We start from the raw sequence: 12,882 nt of genomic DNA on the forward strand, positions 1-12,882 counted from the left end.
TCAATATTTCGTCATCGTAGCAAAAATAACATTTAAAAAAAATAAAAATGTGATGGATCTGAGGAGGGTTGGTAGGTTGGAATTGCTAACCTTAGTTCACTTACTTGAGAATGCCGTTTGGTCCGGTGTAAACCTCTATGACGTTGGGACTAGATGGTAACATAGTGATGATTCGGTCTGCTTTCTCTGCAACATCAGCTGGAGAGTCCACCACCTGAAAATCAGGGACATCGTTTCATGTCACAGTACGTAGAAAATCTGTTCATCTTTTTGGGAGTGTTTGCCATCAGGTTGCCACTTATTAGCGATACAGCAAAGGGCTGCATACAACAGATGACTATTTAAACTAAACCTGTGAGTTACCTGAGCGCCCGTGTCCTGCAGCTCCTTACGAGACTCAGGGAAGACATCAGTAGCGATGACGGGGTATCCGTTTTTCAGCAGGTTTTTGGCCATTGGAGTGCCCATATTACCCAAACCAACAAAGCCAACGGGTGTTTTTGAGGCCATTGATCGTGATGAAACTGAAAGAAGAATAGAGAGACAAGTGTAAACAAATACAAAATAAATGTCTAGAGAAATACAGAATCGTGAATATTCTGAACTGATCTCTGCAAAGACGGCCCTTTTCTGCACTTCAAGTCATGCAAGTCCAATGAATAGCTTGAAATGGTACAAAGGTAAGAACTGAACAGCCAGAGGTTAAAAAAAGATTTGGTTACCCAAAACATAAATATAATGAGGGGCAATGTCAAGGATATGCAGTCGACCTTTTTTGGAGCCAAAATGTCATGGTCAAGGTCATGTCAAGTGTGAAAAACCTACATTTTTCAAATCTCTATGAAAATTTATCATACAAGTTTGATGCTTACATTTAGGAAAAGATCATCTCAAGTGGAGTATTTTATTTAACTAGGCCGAAGCTGTACGATCTACCAGTAAAAAGATTGGTAGGGCTCAGACTGGTACCATTGAACAACATTTCCTTTCAATGTGTGACCTAACAGTAAAATGATCGGTAGGGGTCAAAGTTCATGACGTCACAAGAAAACAAAAAAAATACTTTTTTCCCCTATAACTTGGCCGCAAATTGAGATACAGTGCTCAGACTGTTACATTGAACATTTCCTTTCAATGTGTGTCCTTGACCTTCGCTCAAGGTCACATTTAATGTATTCGCCTTGCGAATACAGGTCCTGCCTAGTTTGTTCTATGCTTTCATTTCAGAGTGCAATGAGACAATAAACTGAATAATTTTCAGTAAAAAACTGGAAAAAGTGTGGTGTTCTAAAACTTTTAACCGGTAGTGTATATTTAACAAAAAAAGAAGAAGAAAAAAGACCAACAAGACAAGGACAGGATGAAGATACCAGGAACAAGAATACATATTTGAAACATGTCAAATCCCCCCCACAGATTAATTGTGGCCAATTTCAGACTGATTTTAGCTATCCCCAATTAATCAAAATTAGTCAACAGCCCGGCCGATTAATCAGTTGGGCTCTATATGTAGAGATGTATTAATATTTTCGCTGCGTGAAAATTCTGTGGCTCTGTGCTGTGCTTTCTGCATTGTAAGATGCCATTGGAATCAGCAGTAATGGTTATAAAATTACAGTTTACATTGTATTCTGGAGCCACAGTTAAAACAAGTTTTGCTTTCCTCATTCATTAGTGGTTTTACAGTCCTTTATGTTTGACAGTGATTCCAAATAAAGTTCCTTGTTTTAATTTAATAGCATTTTTTCTTCTTTGTCTTGAATCACATTTTGGGTATTATAACAAAATGTGTTTATTAACAGTATATGTCCTGTATATAATGTTCTTATTTCATTTATTGACAGCTACATTAAACATCTGCTTTGTAATATGTTTTAATTTAGGGCCAATATCGGCATAAATGTAAGGCTGGGCAATATATGGAAATTTAAGATACACTGGGGCAAAAAAGTCTTTAGTCAGCCACCAATTGTGCATGTTCTCCCACTTAAAAAGATAAGAGGCCTGTAATTTTCATCATAGGTATACCTCAACAATGAGAGGCACAATGAGAAGAAAAAAAACCCAGAAAATCACATTGTAGGATTTTTAATGAATTTATTTGCAAATTATGGTGGAAGATATGTATTTGGTCAATAACAAAAGTTAATTTCAATACTTTTTAATGTACTCTTTGTTGGAAATGACAGAGGTTAAAAGTTTTCTGTAAGTCTTCACAAGGTTTTCACACACTGTTGCTGGTATTTTGGCCCCTTTCCTCCATACAGATCTCCTCTAGAGCAGTGATGTTTTGGGGCTGTCACTGGACAACACAGACTTTCTACTCCCTCCAAAGATTTTCTATGGGGTTGAGATCTGGAGACTGGCTAGGCCACTCCAGGATCTTGAAATGCTTCTTACGAAACCACTCCTTCATTGCCCAGGCGGTGTGTTTGGAATCAGTGTCATGCTGAAAGACCCAGCCATGTTTCATCTTCAATGCCCTTGCTGATGGAAGGACGTTTTCATTCAAAATCTCAAGATATATGGCCCCATTCACTCTTTCCTTTACACGGATCAGTCATCCTGGGCCCTTTGCAGAGAAACAGCCCCAAAGCATGATGTCGCCACCCACATGCTTTACAGTAGGTATGGTGTTCTTTCTCCTCCAAACACAACAAGTTCAGTTTTTACCAAAAAGTTCTATTTTGGTTTCATCTGACCATATGACCCCCCGTGTGGTTCTGGGATTTTTGCACACCGTTAAAAATCCTACAATGTGATTTTATGGATTTTTATTCTTCTCATTTTGTCTCTCATAGTTGAGGTATACCTAAGATGAAAATTACAGGCCTCTTATCTTTTTAAGTGGGAATACTTGCACAATTGGTGGCTGACTAAAGACTTTTTTGCCCCACTGTATATATGTAGCCTATATTACAGTGCTAAATATTGTGCTCTACACAGTTCATTTAGTCGACTAGCACACACACAGTGCAAGAGAGCAAGCTGCAGCTGTATGCTAGCCTATATTACAGTGCTAAATATTAAACCTCCCACTTCTCTATAGCAATACATACTTCCTACGGGCACTACACTAGTGGTAATAATGGTGATTAGCTGCTGTGATGGTGACAGTGAGGGCTCACACTGTAAATAACTCACGCAGTGCTAACAAGCTAGCTAACAAACGGCTGCAAGCGCTTTCCACCATTAAATTGTCATTTTTAAACGCATGTGTTCGAGTGGAAAACTCGGCAATAGGAGAAGGAGGATGTGAGTTAATACGTTACCGAGAGCATGGTGCTTGGTCCAACCTAGCAGTAGATTTCTAGAGGCTCTGAAGAGCGCAGCCATGCTTCTTTCCCCTTGACCTCGGTACGGTGACAGCTGAGCTGTCAGGACCAATGTTGCCAGACACAGATGATGGTTTCCCGCTTCAAAACTGAAGAAAAGCCCGCAACATGGCAAAAAAGCTGGCTGAAATGTAGTTTTGTTGTCATAAAATGTTGAACTTAAAAACTTCCACAGTGAATGAGTCGACGACCAAACCCCATACAAACATAAGCCCCATTTGTTCTGATTATTCTACAGTATATTGGATATCACAGAAAAACTTCAATATTTATCTGGGCTATTCTATTCTTTAAAATAGAATTCTAAACACAAAAACCTGCTTGTGGGGCAGCCACTGGTTCTGTGATTTAGTTTATTTCAGTAAAATGCCTGGAGTTCATTCATGAAATCTGAAATGACTATATAAATCATTTTCGAAATCAATATAATAATGGTGCTAAATTTATGGTAAGCCATCTGGTTACTTATTTTCCAAAAACATGCATGGACAAAATTAAATATCAGACATGGGCAAATTTTCACAGCGAGGGCCACAAAATTATGAGCTGAGAGCCACATTATCAATATTCCTGTCAGTATTTAAAATATTGATAAATCTGAGCATTAATACAGAAGATAACAAAAATTTTCTTGTATTTTATAGTCATTTAATGTGTTTCTGTTGCATTTTTTTTGTTTAACATTATTTTACTGCCATTTTGTATATTTTTGTCTCATTTATGGGTTTTTTGAGTTATTTTTTTGCATTTTCGTTGTTAATGTGTGTTTTTGTAGTCATTTTCATGTTTGTTGTCATATTTTCTCATTTCATTTTTTTGGTGTTGTTAATGTGTGTGTGTGTGTGTGTGTGTGTGTTTTTTTTTTTTTTTTGTCATTTTATGTGTTTTGGTGGGTCATTTCGCATTGATTTTATGTCATTTTGTGTGTGTATTTTCTTTCTTTAAAAAAAAAAAAAAAAAAAAAAAAAACAGAGAGAGAGAGAGAGAGAGAAAGAAAAATGTCCTTTTACGTGTTTTTGGAGTCGTTTTGTGTGTTTACTTTGAAGGCCGCAAAAATGAACCCCTTGGGTCCCATGTGGCCCCTGCGCCGCCAGTTGCCCATGTCTGACCTACATGGTGTTCACTTGTTGAATAATAACTTACAACACTGTTTACTGTTGTAAGTTAGCTGATAAGATCTACACAACGTTTTTTTTTGCACGCCAAAATTACTTTTGATTCACAAATATGTTTCAAATATTGACCAATGAGACCGTAATCATTGAATTCTGGCAACACCAGTCAGGTCAGAAAAGTACCAAGGCGAACTGTAACGATTGACTGGATTTTCCACCAATTGGAGAAGCCGGTTAAGGCGGGACATCCTGTGATTTTACCGATTCCTTTAAACCACAGACTTTGCTGTATTTTACTAATTAAAATAAATACTGTCAAATTAACTTTTATATTGCTTTTACATTGATTCCTATAGGTTATATTTACTATACATCAGCACTGGTGACGGAACCTGTGGATATTAATCTGTCATCGCGTGGAAATGTAAAAATAAAACTGATTAAGATACTTGAAATAAGCTACAAATAGGGTTAATCTGACTTTAATGATTAAAGCAAACGGTGGACGGCGGAGGAAGTTGTAGCGTATTGAGCATCCGCAGCATCACTATCCCGGAAGTTGAGCTCCGTCCTCTCTGTCAGGAAGAGACGTAGCATCGTCAGAGCTTTGAAAACAACGGGGACAGTGGCTCTAACACCGGCCTGCCTGGCTCTCTGCCTCCCCCAACACAAGCCGGACACACGGGGAAAGGGTACACGTTCATTTGCCTTGTGTTTTGTTTACGCATTTCTCCTCTGTAATGAATATGTGACTGTTGTCAGGTTTGGCTAGCTAATGACTTGACATGACATGGCCCGTTGTGCTGCTCCTGTTAGCTCCTCAGTATCCTTCATATAGGACCATCTCAAGGGTAACAGTGCTCTGTTTAAATGACACAAGTGCGATGTGCTGAGCTGTAATGCGTTCATGCTGGTGTTCCGGTTCAACTGGTGTTCGTTTTAACTGGTGACCAACTTCTTACAGTGCCGATAGGATAGGTTGTTGACAGTACCGGTGTTATGGTTAAACATGCTTTCCAATGGGTTGCCTTTAGAAAGGACGTGTGTTTTAAAAGCCTATTTTGTTGTTGTCATAAATATCAATGTATTATTTTTGGTTATCCAAAAACAGTCCAGACTAATGTTTACCCATAAAAACACTTAAAACGTATTGATATCTACGTATGAATAGATAGATAGTCTATTCATACGCAACGCCAAGTATTGGCCAGTTTAGGTGACGTGATAAGTGTTCCGTCAGTTTTATTTTAGCTCATATTTATTTTTAGCTACCCCAGTAACCCTTTTATGTTAACCCCAACCCAGGAAATACCCACAATTTTTTTTTTGTATATGTATTTAAAAGGTGGAATTTGCCGTGTTAAATATGTTATAATGAAAAAAAATATATGACAAAAGTGGGATTCGAAACCCACGGCAGCAGAAGGAAGAATTCTTGAGTCAGGCGCCTTAGACCACTCGGCCATCCTGACATAGTGAAAACACAGGCACATTACACTTATTCAGAAAAGGTCCGGAAGACGTACCCATAGCTATTGATACGTTGTCGTATCAATAGACACTTCCTAAAAAATTCAAAACAAGTTCAAGATGCGTAAATATTGCAGTAGAGAAAATTAAGATGATAAAATTGTTGTACCTGTTAAGGCTTGGTATCGATTCAGATTTCCCAAATCAATTTAATACACAAGGGCCCGATTCGATTCCATTCGCGATTCAGTTCAGTTTTTGATTTGGTTAAGGATATTTCGGTACCAGTTTTACTTGACTATGGAAGAGATTCTCAGAGATCTATGGCTCTATCACAGCACTGCATTATGCATGAAAGAAAAGACATCTTAATGCTTTGATTTTAGGATTTTATGAATCGATATCAGGCCATTTACTGACAAATCAATTCAAATATTTTTTTTTTTAACCCAACCCAGTTACCTATAGTTCTCCAGGACTATTAGAAGCTGTAAAATATGTGCACTGGTTGAATCTGAGCTGAATTAATTTGCTTCCACAGTCCCAATTGATGTGGTTTGTGAATTTGATCAAACGTCACGTTGATGGACTGGCGTTCTGTCCAGGGTGTGCCCTGTATTCTGGCTCAATGCCAGCTCAGATAAGGTCCATCACACCCTGTACTGGTAAAGTGGGTATAGAAGATGAATGACCACACCTAAACACTTACACTAGTAATCATAACAGGACACTTAAATGAGTTACAATACAGTCACAGTAATAATCATGTTCCTTTTTTTTGATTGCATTTCAGTTATGAACTAAAGATAAATCAACTAGGGATGTTCCGATACAACTTTTCCACTTCCGATATGATACCGATATTGCAGCCTTGCGTATCGGCCGATACCAATATTGATCCTATGCGATATCAGCATGAATCATACATACTTTTATTACGTATTTTGTAGTGTGGAATGTTAGGAAAGGCTTGATCAAGTGATGTTACTCAAACAGAGAACAATAGTCAGCAACAGTAGGTTACGTTGTTGGAGTGTGAATCTATGGATAGAAGTGTTGGAGCGCAAAATTTTATCGGAGAGCTCATATCGATGAATTTAGATGCAGTCCGATTAAATCCGATTTTAGTTTTCTGGCTGATATCGGACCGATATCTGATATCAATATCGGATCGGGACACCTCTAAAATCAACTAGAAGATTTCTTCCCTGATTGATTGGGCTGTGCAGTCCTTCATATAACATCATACGTAATTGGATTAAATCATCAGGTGCCTAAACATTCCCACCTCTACAATCAAGCTAGTAAATCATGCTGAAACTCTTGCTTTTGCAATTTTTTTTTTACTTCTAATACATTTGATCTGTGGATAAACCCTTCACTTGCAGCTTATTTTTACAGGACATCAACAAACAGATAGAAAAATAAAAAGAGTGTGCTTAAATTTCTCATTTTTTCAGAAGAAGATCATTAAGGAGCCATAAATCAAGAAAGGAAAAAAAAGGAGCCATAAATCCTTAAAGTCACAATCTTTGATTTATCTTCTTTGACATATCACCACACGTATTTTCTTTTTTTTTCAACATAAACAATACAAACCTGACTGCGGTAAACAAAAGGTTGTGCCACAACATCTGTATTCCTACACTATTCAGTAGTTTAGTGATAATGGAGACAATGAACAACGTTATTATACATCCTCGTATTTACATCCAAACACATTAGGTGTCTTGGCAAGGCTGGAGGTGATTTTGTCTGTTGAAGAGGCTGCTGAGGTGCAACTTAAAGTTTCAGGCTGCAGTAAATGCCACAGATGGCATGAGGGGCTTTTATTGTAACAGGACCCACCACAAAAAAAACCCAGTAACGCAGACCTCACCTCTGGTCTTCCTTTCAGTGCTTTCATTGTTGTAAGCTGGCTATCGTTTTCTAATCATTACACCATTATGAATTTGGAAAATATCTTTTTCATTTTTGGTTTGGTAAATGTTTTAAATTGTAATATATCTTTTTTTGGTGCTTATTTTTTCCCCCCACACCACAGTTTCTACTTCCTAACTTTTTGACTCTTTGTCTGTTCTCCCCATTGCAGACAAATGAAGTGACCGACCAGTTACGATGTCATCGTTCCAGGTGGTGGACCCATCGCCGGGCAGCAGCACCAGCGTCATGGAAACGTCCAACTTTGCCCACGTGATCTTCCAGAACGTGGGAAAGAGTTTCCTACCCCAGGCGCCGTTGGAGTGTCGTTACACTCTGACCCCTTACATTGCTCCCCACCCCAAAGACTGGGTGGGCATTTTCAAGGTAGACAACACACACACACACACACACACATGCACACACACACACACCAGCTGTACTTACTCAGCTTATGCTTCAAAGACAAAGTTGGCGATAATCAACTGTGAACCAGACTTTGACTCAATTTGTAGCGCTTGTGTTAACGGAATCGAGATCTTCTCGACCGATCGTGTGCAACATCTGTTGGGGTTTCATTTATGATGCACAGGTTTTACAGTGAATGCATTAAAATACTCACATCTGCCCTGATGCTAATGTCCCAGCTACTCTCTACATCCCTAAAAGCCAACCTCAAGCTTTAGTGTGGCTGCTCTGACAGGAAGAGGGGACATGGTGGGCTTGTAGCAGTCGGTCTCACTACAAGGTGGGAGGTGCAAACATTTGGTGCCCCTCATGAACCCCTCTGAATCTTATTAGGAGCTCTAACACCCTCCACACACACTCACACTCACACACACACACTTCACATGTTTTCTCTGGTCTTGCTTTCCATCAGCCTTTTCACTGCTTCCTGCTAACCGAAGCACACCCCCCTCCCCCCAATCCCCCCCACATGCTCCATTCTTTTATCAAGGCCACCAAATCTTACACATAATTAGCAGGAAATGGGAGTTACGGAACCTAATGCCTCATAAAGTCTCAAGACAAGCATTTCATCATTGGTAGACAGCTGACATCAAATCCACCAGTTCAATTAAAAAATAATAAAGAAACGGAGTTTATTTGGAAAAAAGTCAATTGGAAAATTTAACTGGAGTAATCCTAGCAAATGAAACTTGTTTGATGGTTAGCATTTATGACAGACAACCGGCAGACCGCTTAATCCCTCTGACGTACAAGTCGCGCTTTGGTATGGTTCCAGTCGCTGATCTGGAAATATATACAGTATATAATAAAAAAAAATGCTGTCTTTTAATCATATAATAATATGCTTTTATTTGTTTATTTCTTAATTTATGGATAGTTCTAATTGTATAAAAGTGAGTGCCTGGAATAAAGCTGTTAAAAAAAAAAAGGCTTTTATTCAAAATGAATTTTTGCAACTAAGAGGCAGATTCGCTGTAAGCTTCTGTTTTTGAAGCGTGAACATTTAACATTTCATTTTGGTTATTCATTGCCATGAATCTGTTGATACGATACTCGATTCGCATGTCACAATACGATATATCCCAATACTAAGTACGACATACAACTCTATATCAATAATTACAAATTTCACCTTTGCAAGTACGAGCAGTGGTTTAAGTGGGCCGGTACGCATTGGTACGGAGTTCTGGGACTTCTAAAAATGTCAATTGAGCATCCTGGCACTTCTCCAAGGGCCAAGATTGTATTTTCAGCGTTCCGGTACGCTCACCAGCGAGTCTATTTTAATTCGCCAAATAGCTGCTCCGCCACTTATCAGAGCACCTCAGCCCTAACAGTGCCGATGTACGTACCAAATGTGTCCGGGGTCTGGCGCGTATGCGCAAAACGCATCTTCATCCGGTCGACCTATTTTACGGCAGTTCGTGTACTATTTAAAAGGTTGAAACCCTGCTTTTTAAAAATAATGAGAAGTTCATTCTTTGATTGCCAATGGTGTGCATTGTGTTTTAGTCCGTTTTTTTTAAAATTCCTTTTTAATTAACAATTAAAAAACGCCACAAAACAGTTGCATATTTTAATGTGTACTATTGAAATATTTAATAAATGTCGTATGGTCGGTTTTCATTCAAATATTTAAATAAGGAGAGTGATTTATTCACCCCAATGGGTGAAATAAGCAGATATTTATAGGGGAATATGAGCCTTTTAAAAAGATGTTCACACAGAACGCCACTTCAGCTACTATAGTTGCTTAAGTCACGCTTTTTGCTTCATCGCTCCAGTGACGTTACGACCGGGTAATAATATGAATAGTATGTGTGTGCAGCACTGAGAGGGCTGATCACTTCTTCTACAGCCGTACATTTACAGAACTTTTCATTGACAGCTCCACCTGTATTTACAGTTTAAATGCTCAACTTAGAGTTACTAATGGATGAGTTCACTCAAAATATAGTTAGAATTTAAAAGGTGTATTCAAGGAGTATTCCACTTTTATTTGGCCCCAGTAAGTTGGGGGAGTGTACACTGTACAGCCCTCCCGCTGCAGCGGCTGTAAAGACAGTGACGGCCGCTTGACGTTGCGTTATTTACGTCAGTTCAGACTCGGAGAAGAACATACCTCACTTTCGGGAATGGGATACTCAGTTTCCATCATTTGAGCCAGAACATACTCAGTTTGAACATGACCCGCTTTCTGGACTACCCTTCTGCGTTTAGCTTTTCCAAAACAAGAGCCCTGAATGTTGAACATGCATCAACATTCAAAAATTCCATTTTATAGTTTACCCATTTCTGCACCCGTTCTGCTTCGTTGACCTTACCTAATCAGATGTCATACTGGCTTCTAAACTTCCTGAATTCATGCCAACCATGCTTAATAAAGTTAAAGAAGTTAACTATTGTTATTAATTTCATTTTTTTCTGCTGTATTTGCACCAAAGGCACACACTGGAATCATTTGCAACACATTAGGCCGCACGTTTAACGCTGGAAAATTGTATGCAACTGTCCCAAAACGTGTCTGTGAGGGGTTAGTCCATGTCATATAGCTATTTCTATTTAATATCATATCACATTGTTACATCATATTTGGCATGAGAATTGACATTTCTGGTTCCTTGCCCCCTCATTTACGGTGAAAAATTGTGTGTAAAAGCGTGAATTTGTCTCAAAACATGCACGTGAGGGTAAATTCTTTGTGAGATTGCAGTTTCAACCTAATTTTGTGTTTAAAATAATAAAAAATATTAATAACAATATTGGTATTTCTGTATCAGGAAGTGAATTCTGTTTTTCCATCCGTTTTCCACAATTACGGAACCCCTTGTAATCAACAAAAAACCAACTCATGTTTATGACATTGTTAAATATTTAATATTTCCAATAAAATAGAAGTTTTACTTTTTACTAGCTATTCTAGAAAGATCTGCTGTTGGTATTGATTTGCCTCTGGTTGACTCTTACGTCCTCTATAACACAGGAAGCTGTGCTCATAGTCATACTGTATCTGCAGGAGTGCAACACACTTTCAATATTTGTTTGTGTTTTTTATGGTCCCGGTTTTGACTTTCATGCCATGTAAAACATCCCTCCATAGTGTCGAACAACATTCTTTTCTGTCTGTAAATATGTTAGCTTAAAAGATGTCACATGACACGGCTCAGTTCGTCTGGGAGGATCCCTTTATAGATTTTACACACTGAGAAAGAGGCAGTGTCTGCTGGGATAGAGATGGTTTAAATGCTGCACTCAGCAGAAAGAGCAGCTGGAGAATAAGAACCACACAGGCAATTTTTTTTTTTTTTTGGGGGGGGGGTTTTTTAACTTATTTTTTGTTGAAATTTATGAAACAACTCTTGGCTAAACAAAGTGTACTTATGTGATTTCTAAATTCTATATACTATACATACAAACAAACTTGAAGTTGGAAACCCAGTAGTTCATTACTTTTATTATCTATTCATAACAATAATAATAATTCATCTTTTTATAATCATTAGTTTCTCAAACGTATAACATGCATTTCTGGATCATTTTGGCGTTTGTTATATATTATCTCATAGGGATGTCCTGATGCAACTTTTTCACTTCCGATACGATACCGATATTGCAGCCTTGCGTATTGACCGATATCGATACGATGCGATATCAGCACGAATCATACATACTTTTATTACTTATTTTGTAGTGTAGAATGTTAGAAAAGGCTTGATCAAGTGATGTTACTCAAACACAGAACAACAGTAGGGATGAGAAAAACTGACCCATTCATTATTAACCAATTGTTTACATACATTTTAACCTTAAACATATCTACAGTATTCTGCAATTGAATAAATATTATATAATATGTATCGGAGATTTTAGATGCAGTCCGATAAAATCCGATATTTGTTTTCTGGCTGATATCGGACCGATTACCGATATCAATATTGGTTCGGGACACCCCTATTATTTCACAAAAGCTTGTGTTTAAGACTTAAACTGTGCAGATGAGAATAAACCAATCCAAGCATTTATTAATGAATTAATCCATATTATTTTATAGTGTTGTCTCGCAAGTCACAAGTTTTATTCTGTCTTTTGTTTTATTTTTTTCACATTTAGCACTGTTTACTACTTTGTTAGCTGCAGGTTTTATGTCTTGTCAGTCCGGAGTCAGAAGTAGTTTGTCTTTCAACAGCTCAGTATGACTGGTATAGCAGAGAGTTGGCTGCTCACCTAACAGCTGTCGGCACAAATTCCACAAACTTGAAAGAAGCTGTGCTGCGTTACTCCATGTTTGAATGACGAATCACATCTCATCATTCACTCTATGATAATAATGCTGGTCCAGTGCTATTCTAGGTCTTCTTGCACTAACACTGTGTGTTAGAGCTGCTACTACTGACTATTTGTAAGCTATGAATTAGTCACAGATTACTTTAAATGAGCCCAACTGTATATTAGGTGAGCAACTTCATTTTTTTTTTGGATTTTTTTACATTGTATTCCCAAACTAGTTTTCACATGTTTGCCTTTTCTTATTTATCAGTGACTTTACACTCCTTATGTTGACACGTTTCCTT

At 38.0% G+C, this 12,882-nt stretch overlaps 2 protein-coding genes across 2 annotated transcripts in view; one reads left to right on the forward strand and one right to left on the reverse strand.

Moving 5' to 3' along the window:
- The window catches only part of hibadha (3-hydroxyisobutyrate dehydrogenase a), a 33,718-nt gene extending 30,347 nt beyond the window's left edge, over window positions 1-3,371 (reverse strand). The window contains exons 1-3 of the mRNA XM_028461688.1: window positions 3,273-3,371; window positions 364-524; window positions 105-214 (exon numbers count right to left, since the gene is read on the reverse strand). Coding sequence (XP_028317489.1) covers window positions 105-214; window positions 364-524; window positions 3,273-3,336 — 335 coding nt within the window. The 5' untranslated portion in view covers window positions 3,337-3,371. The remainder of the gene's footprint in view (window positions 1-104; window positions 215-363; window positions 525-3,272) is intronic.
- A 1,614-nt stretch (window positions 3,372-4,985) lies between these two features.
- tax1bp1a (Tax1 (human T-cell leukemia virus type I) binding protein 1a) overlaps window positions 4,986-12,882 on the forward strand; it is a 31,847-nt gene continuing 23,950 nt past the window's right edge. Inside the window, exons 1-2 of the mRNA XM_028461668.1 lie at window positions 4,986-5,142; window positions 8,013-8,227. Coding sequence (XP_028317469.1) covers window positions 8,039-8,227 — 189 coding nt within the window. The 5' untranslated portion in view covers window positions 4,986-5,142; window positions 8,013-8,038. The remainder of the gene's footprint in view (window positions 5,143-8,012; window positions 8,228-12,882) is intronic.

Source organism: Gouania willdenowi, chromosome 11, assembly GCF_900634775.1.
Source record: "Gouania willdenowi chromosome 11, fGouWil2.1, whole genome shotgun sequence".
In the NCBI taxonomy this organism is placed as follows: Eukaryota; Metazoa; Chordata; class Actinopteri; order Blenniiformes; family Gobiesocidae; genus Gouania; species Gouania willdenowi.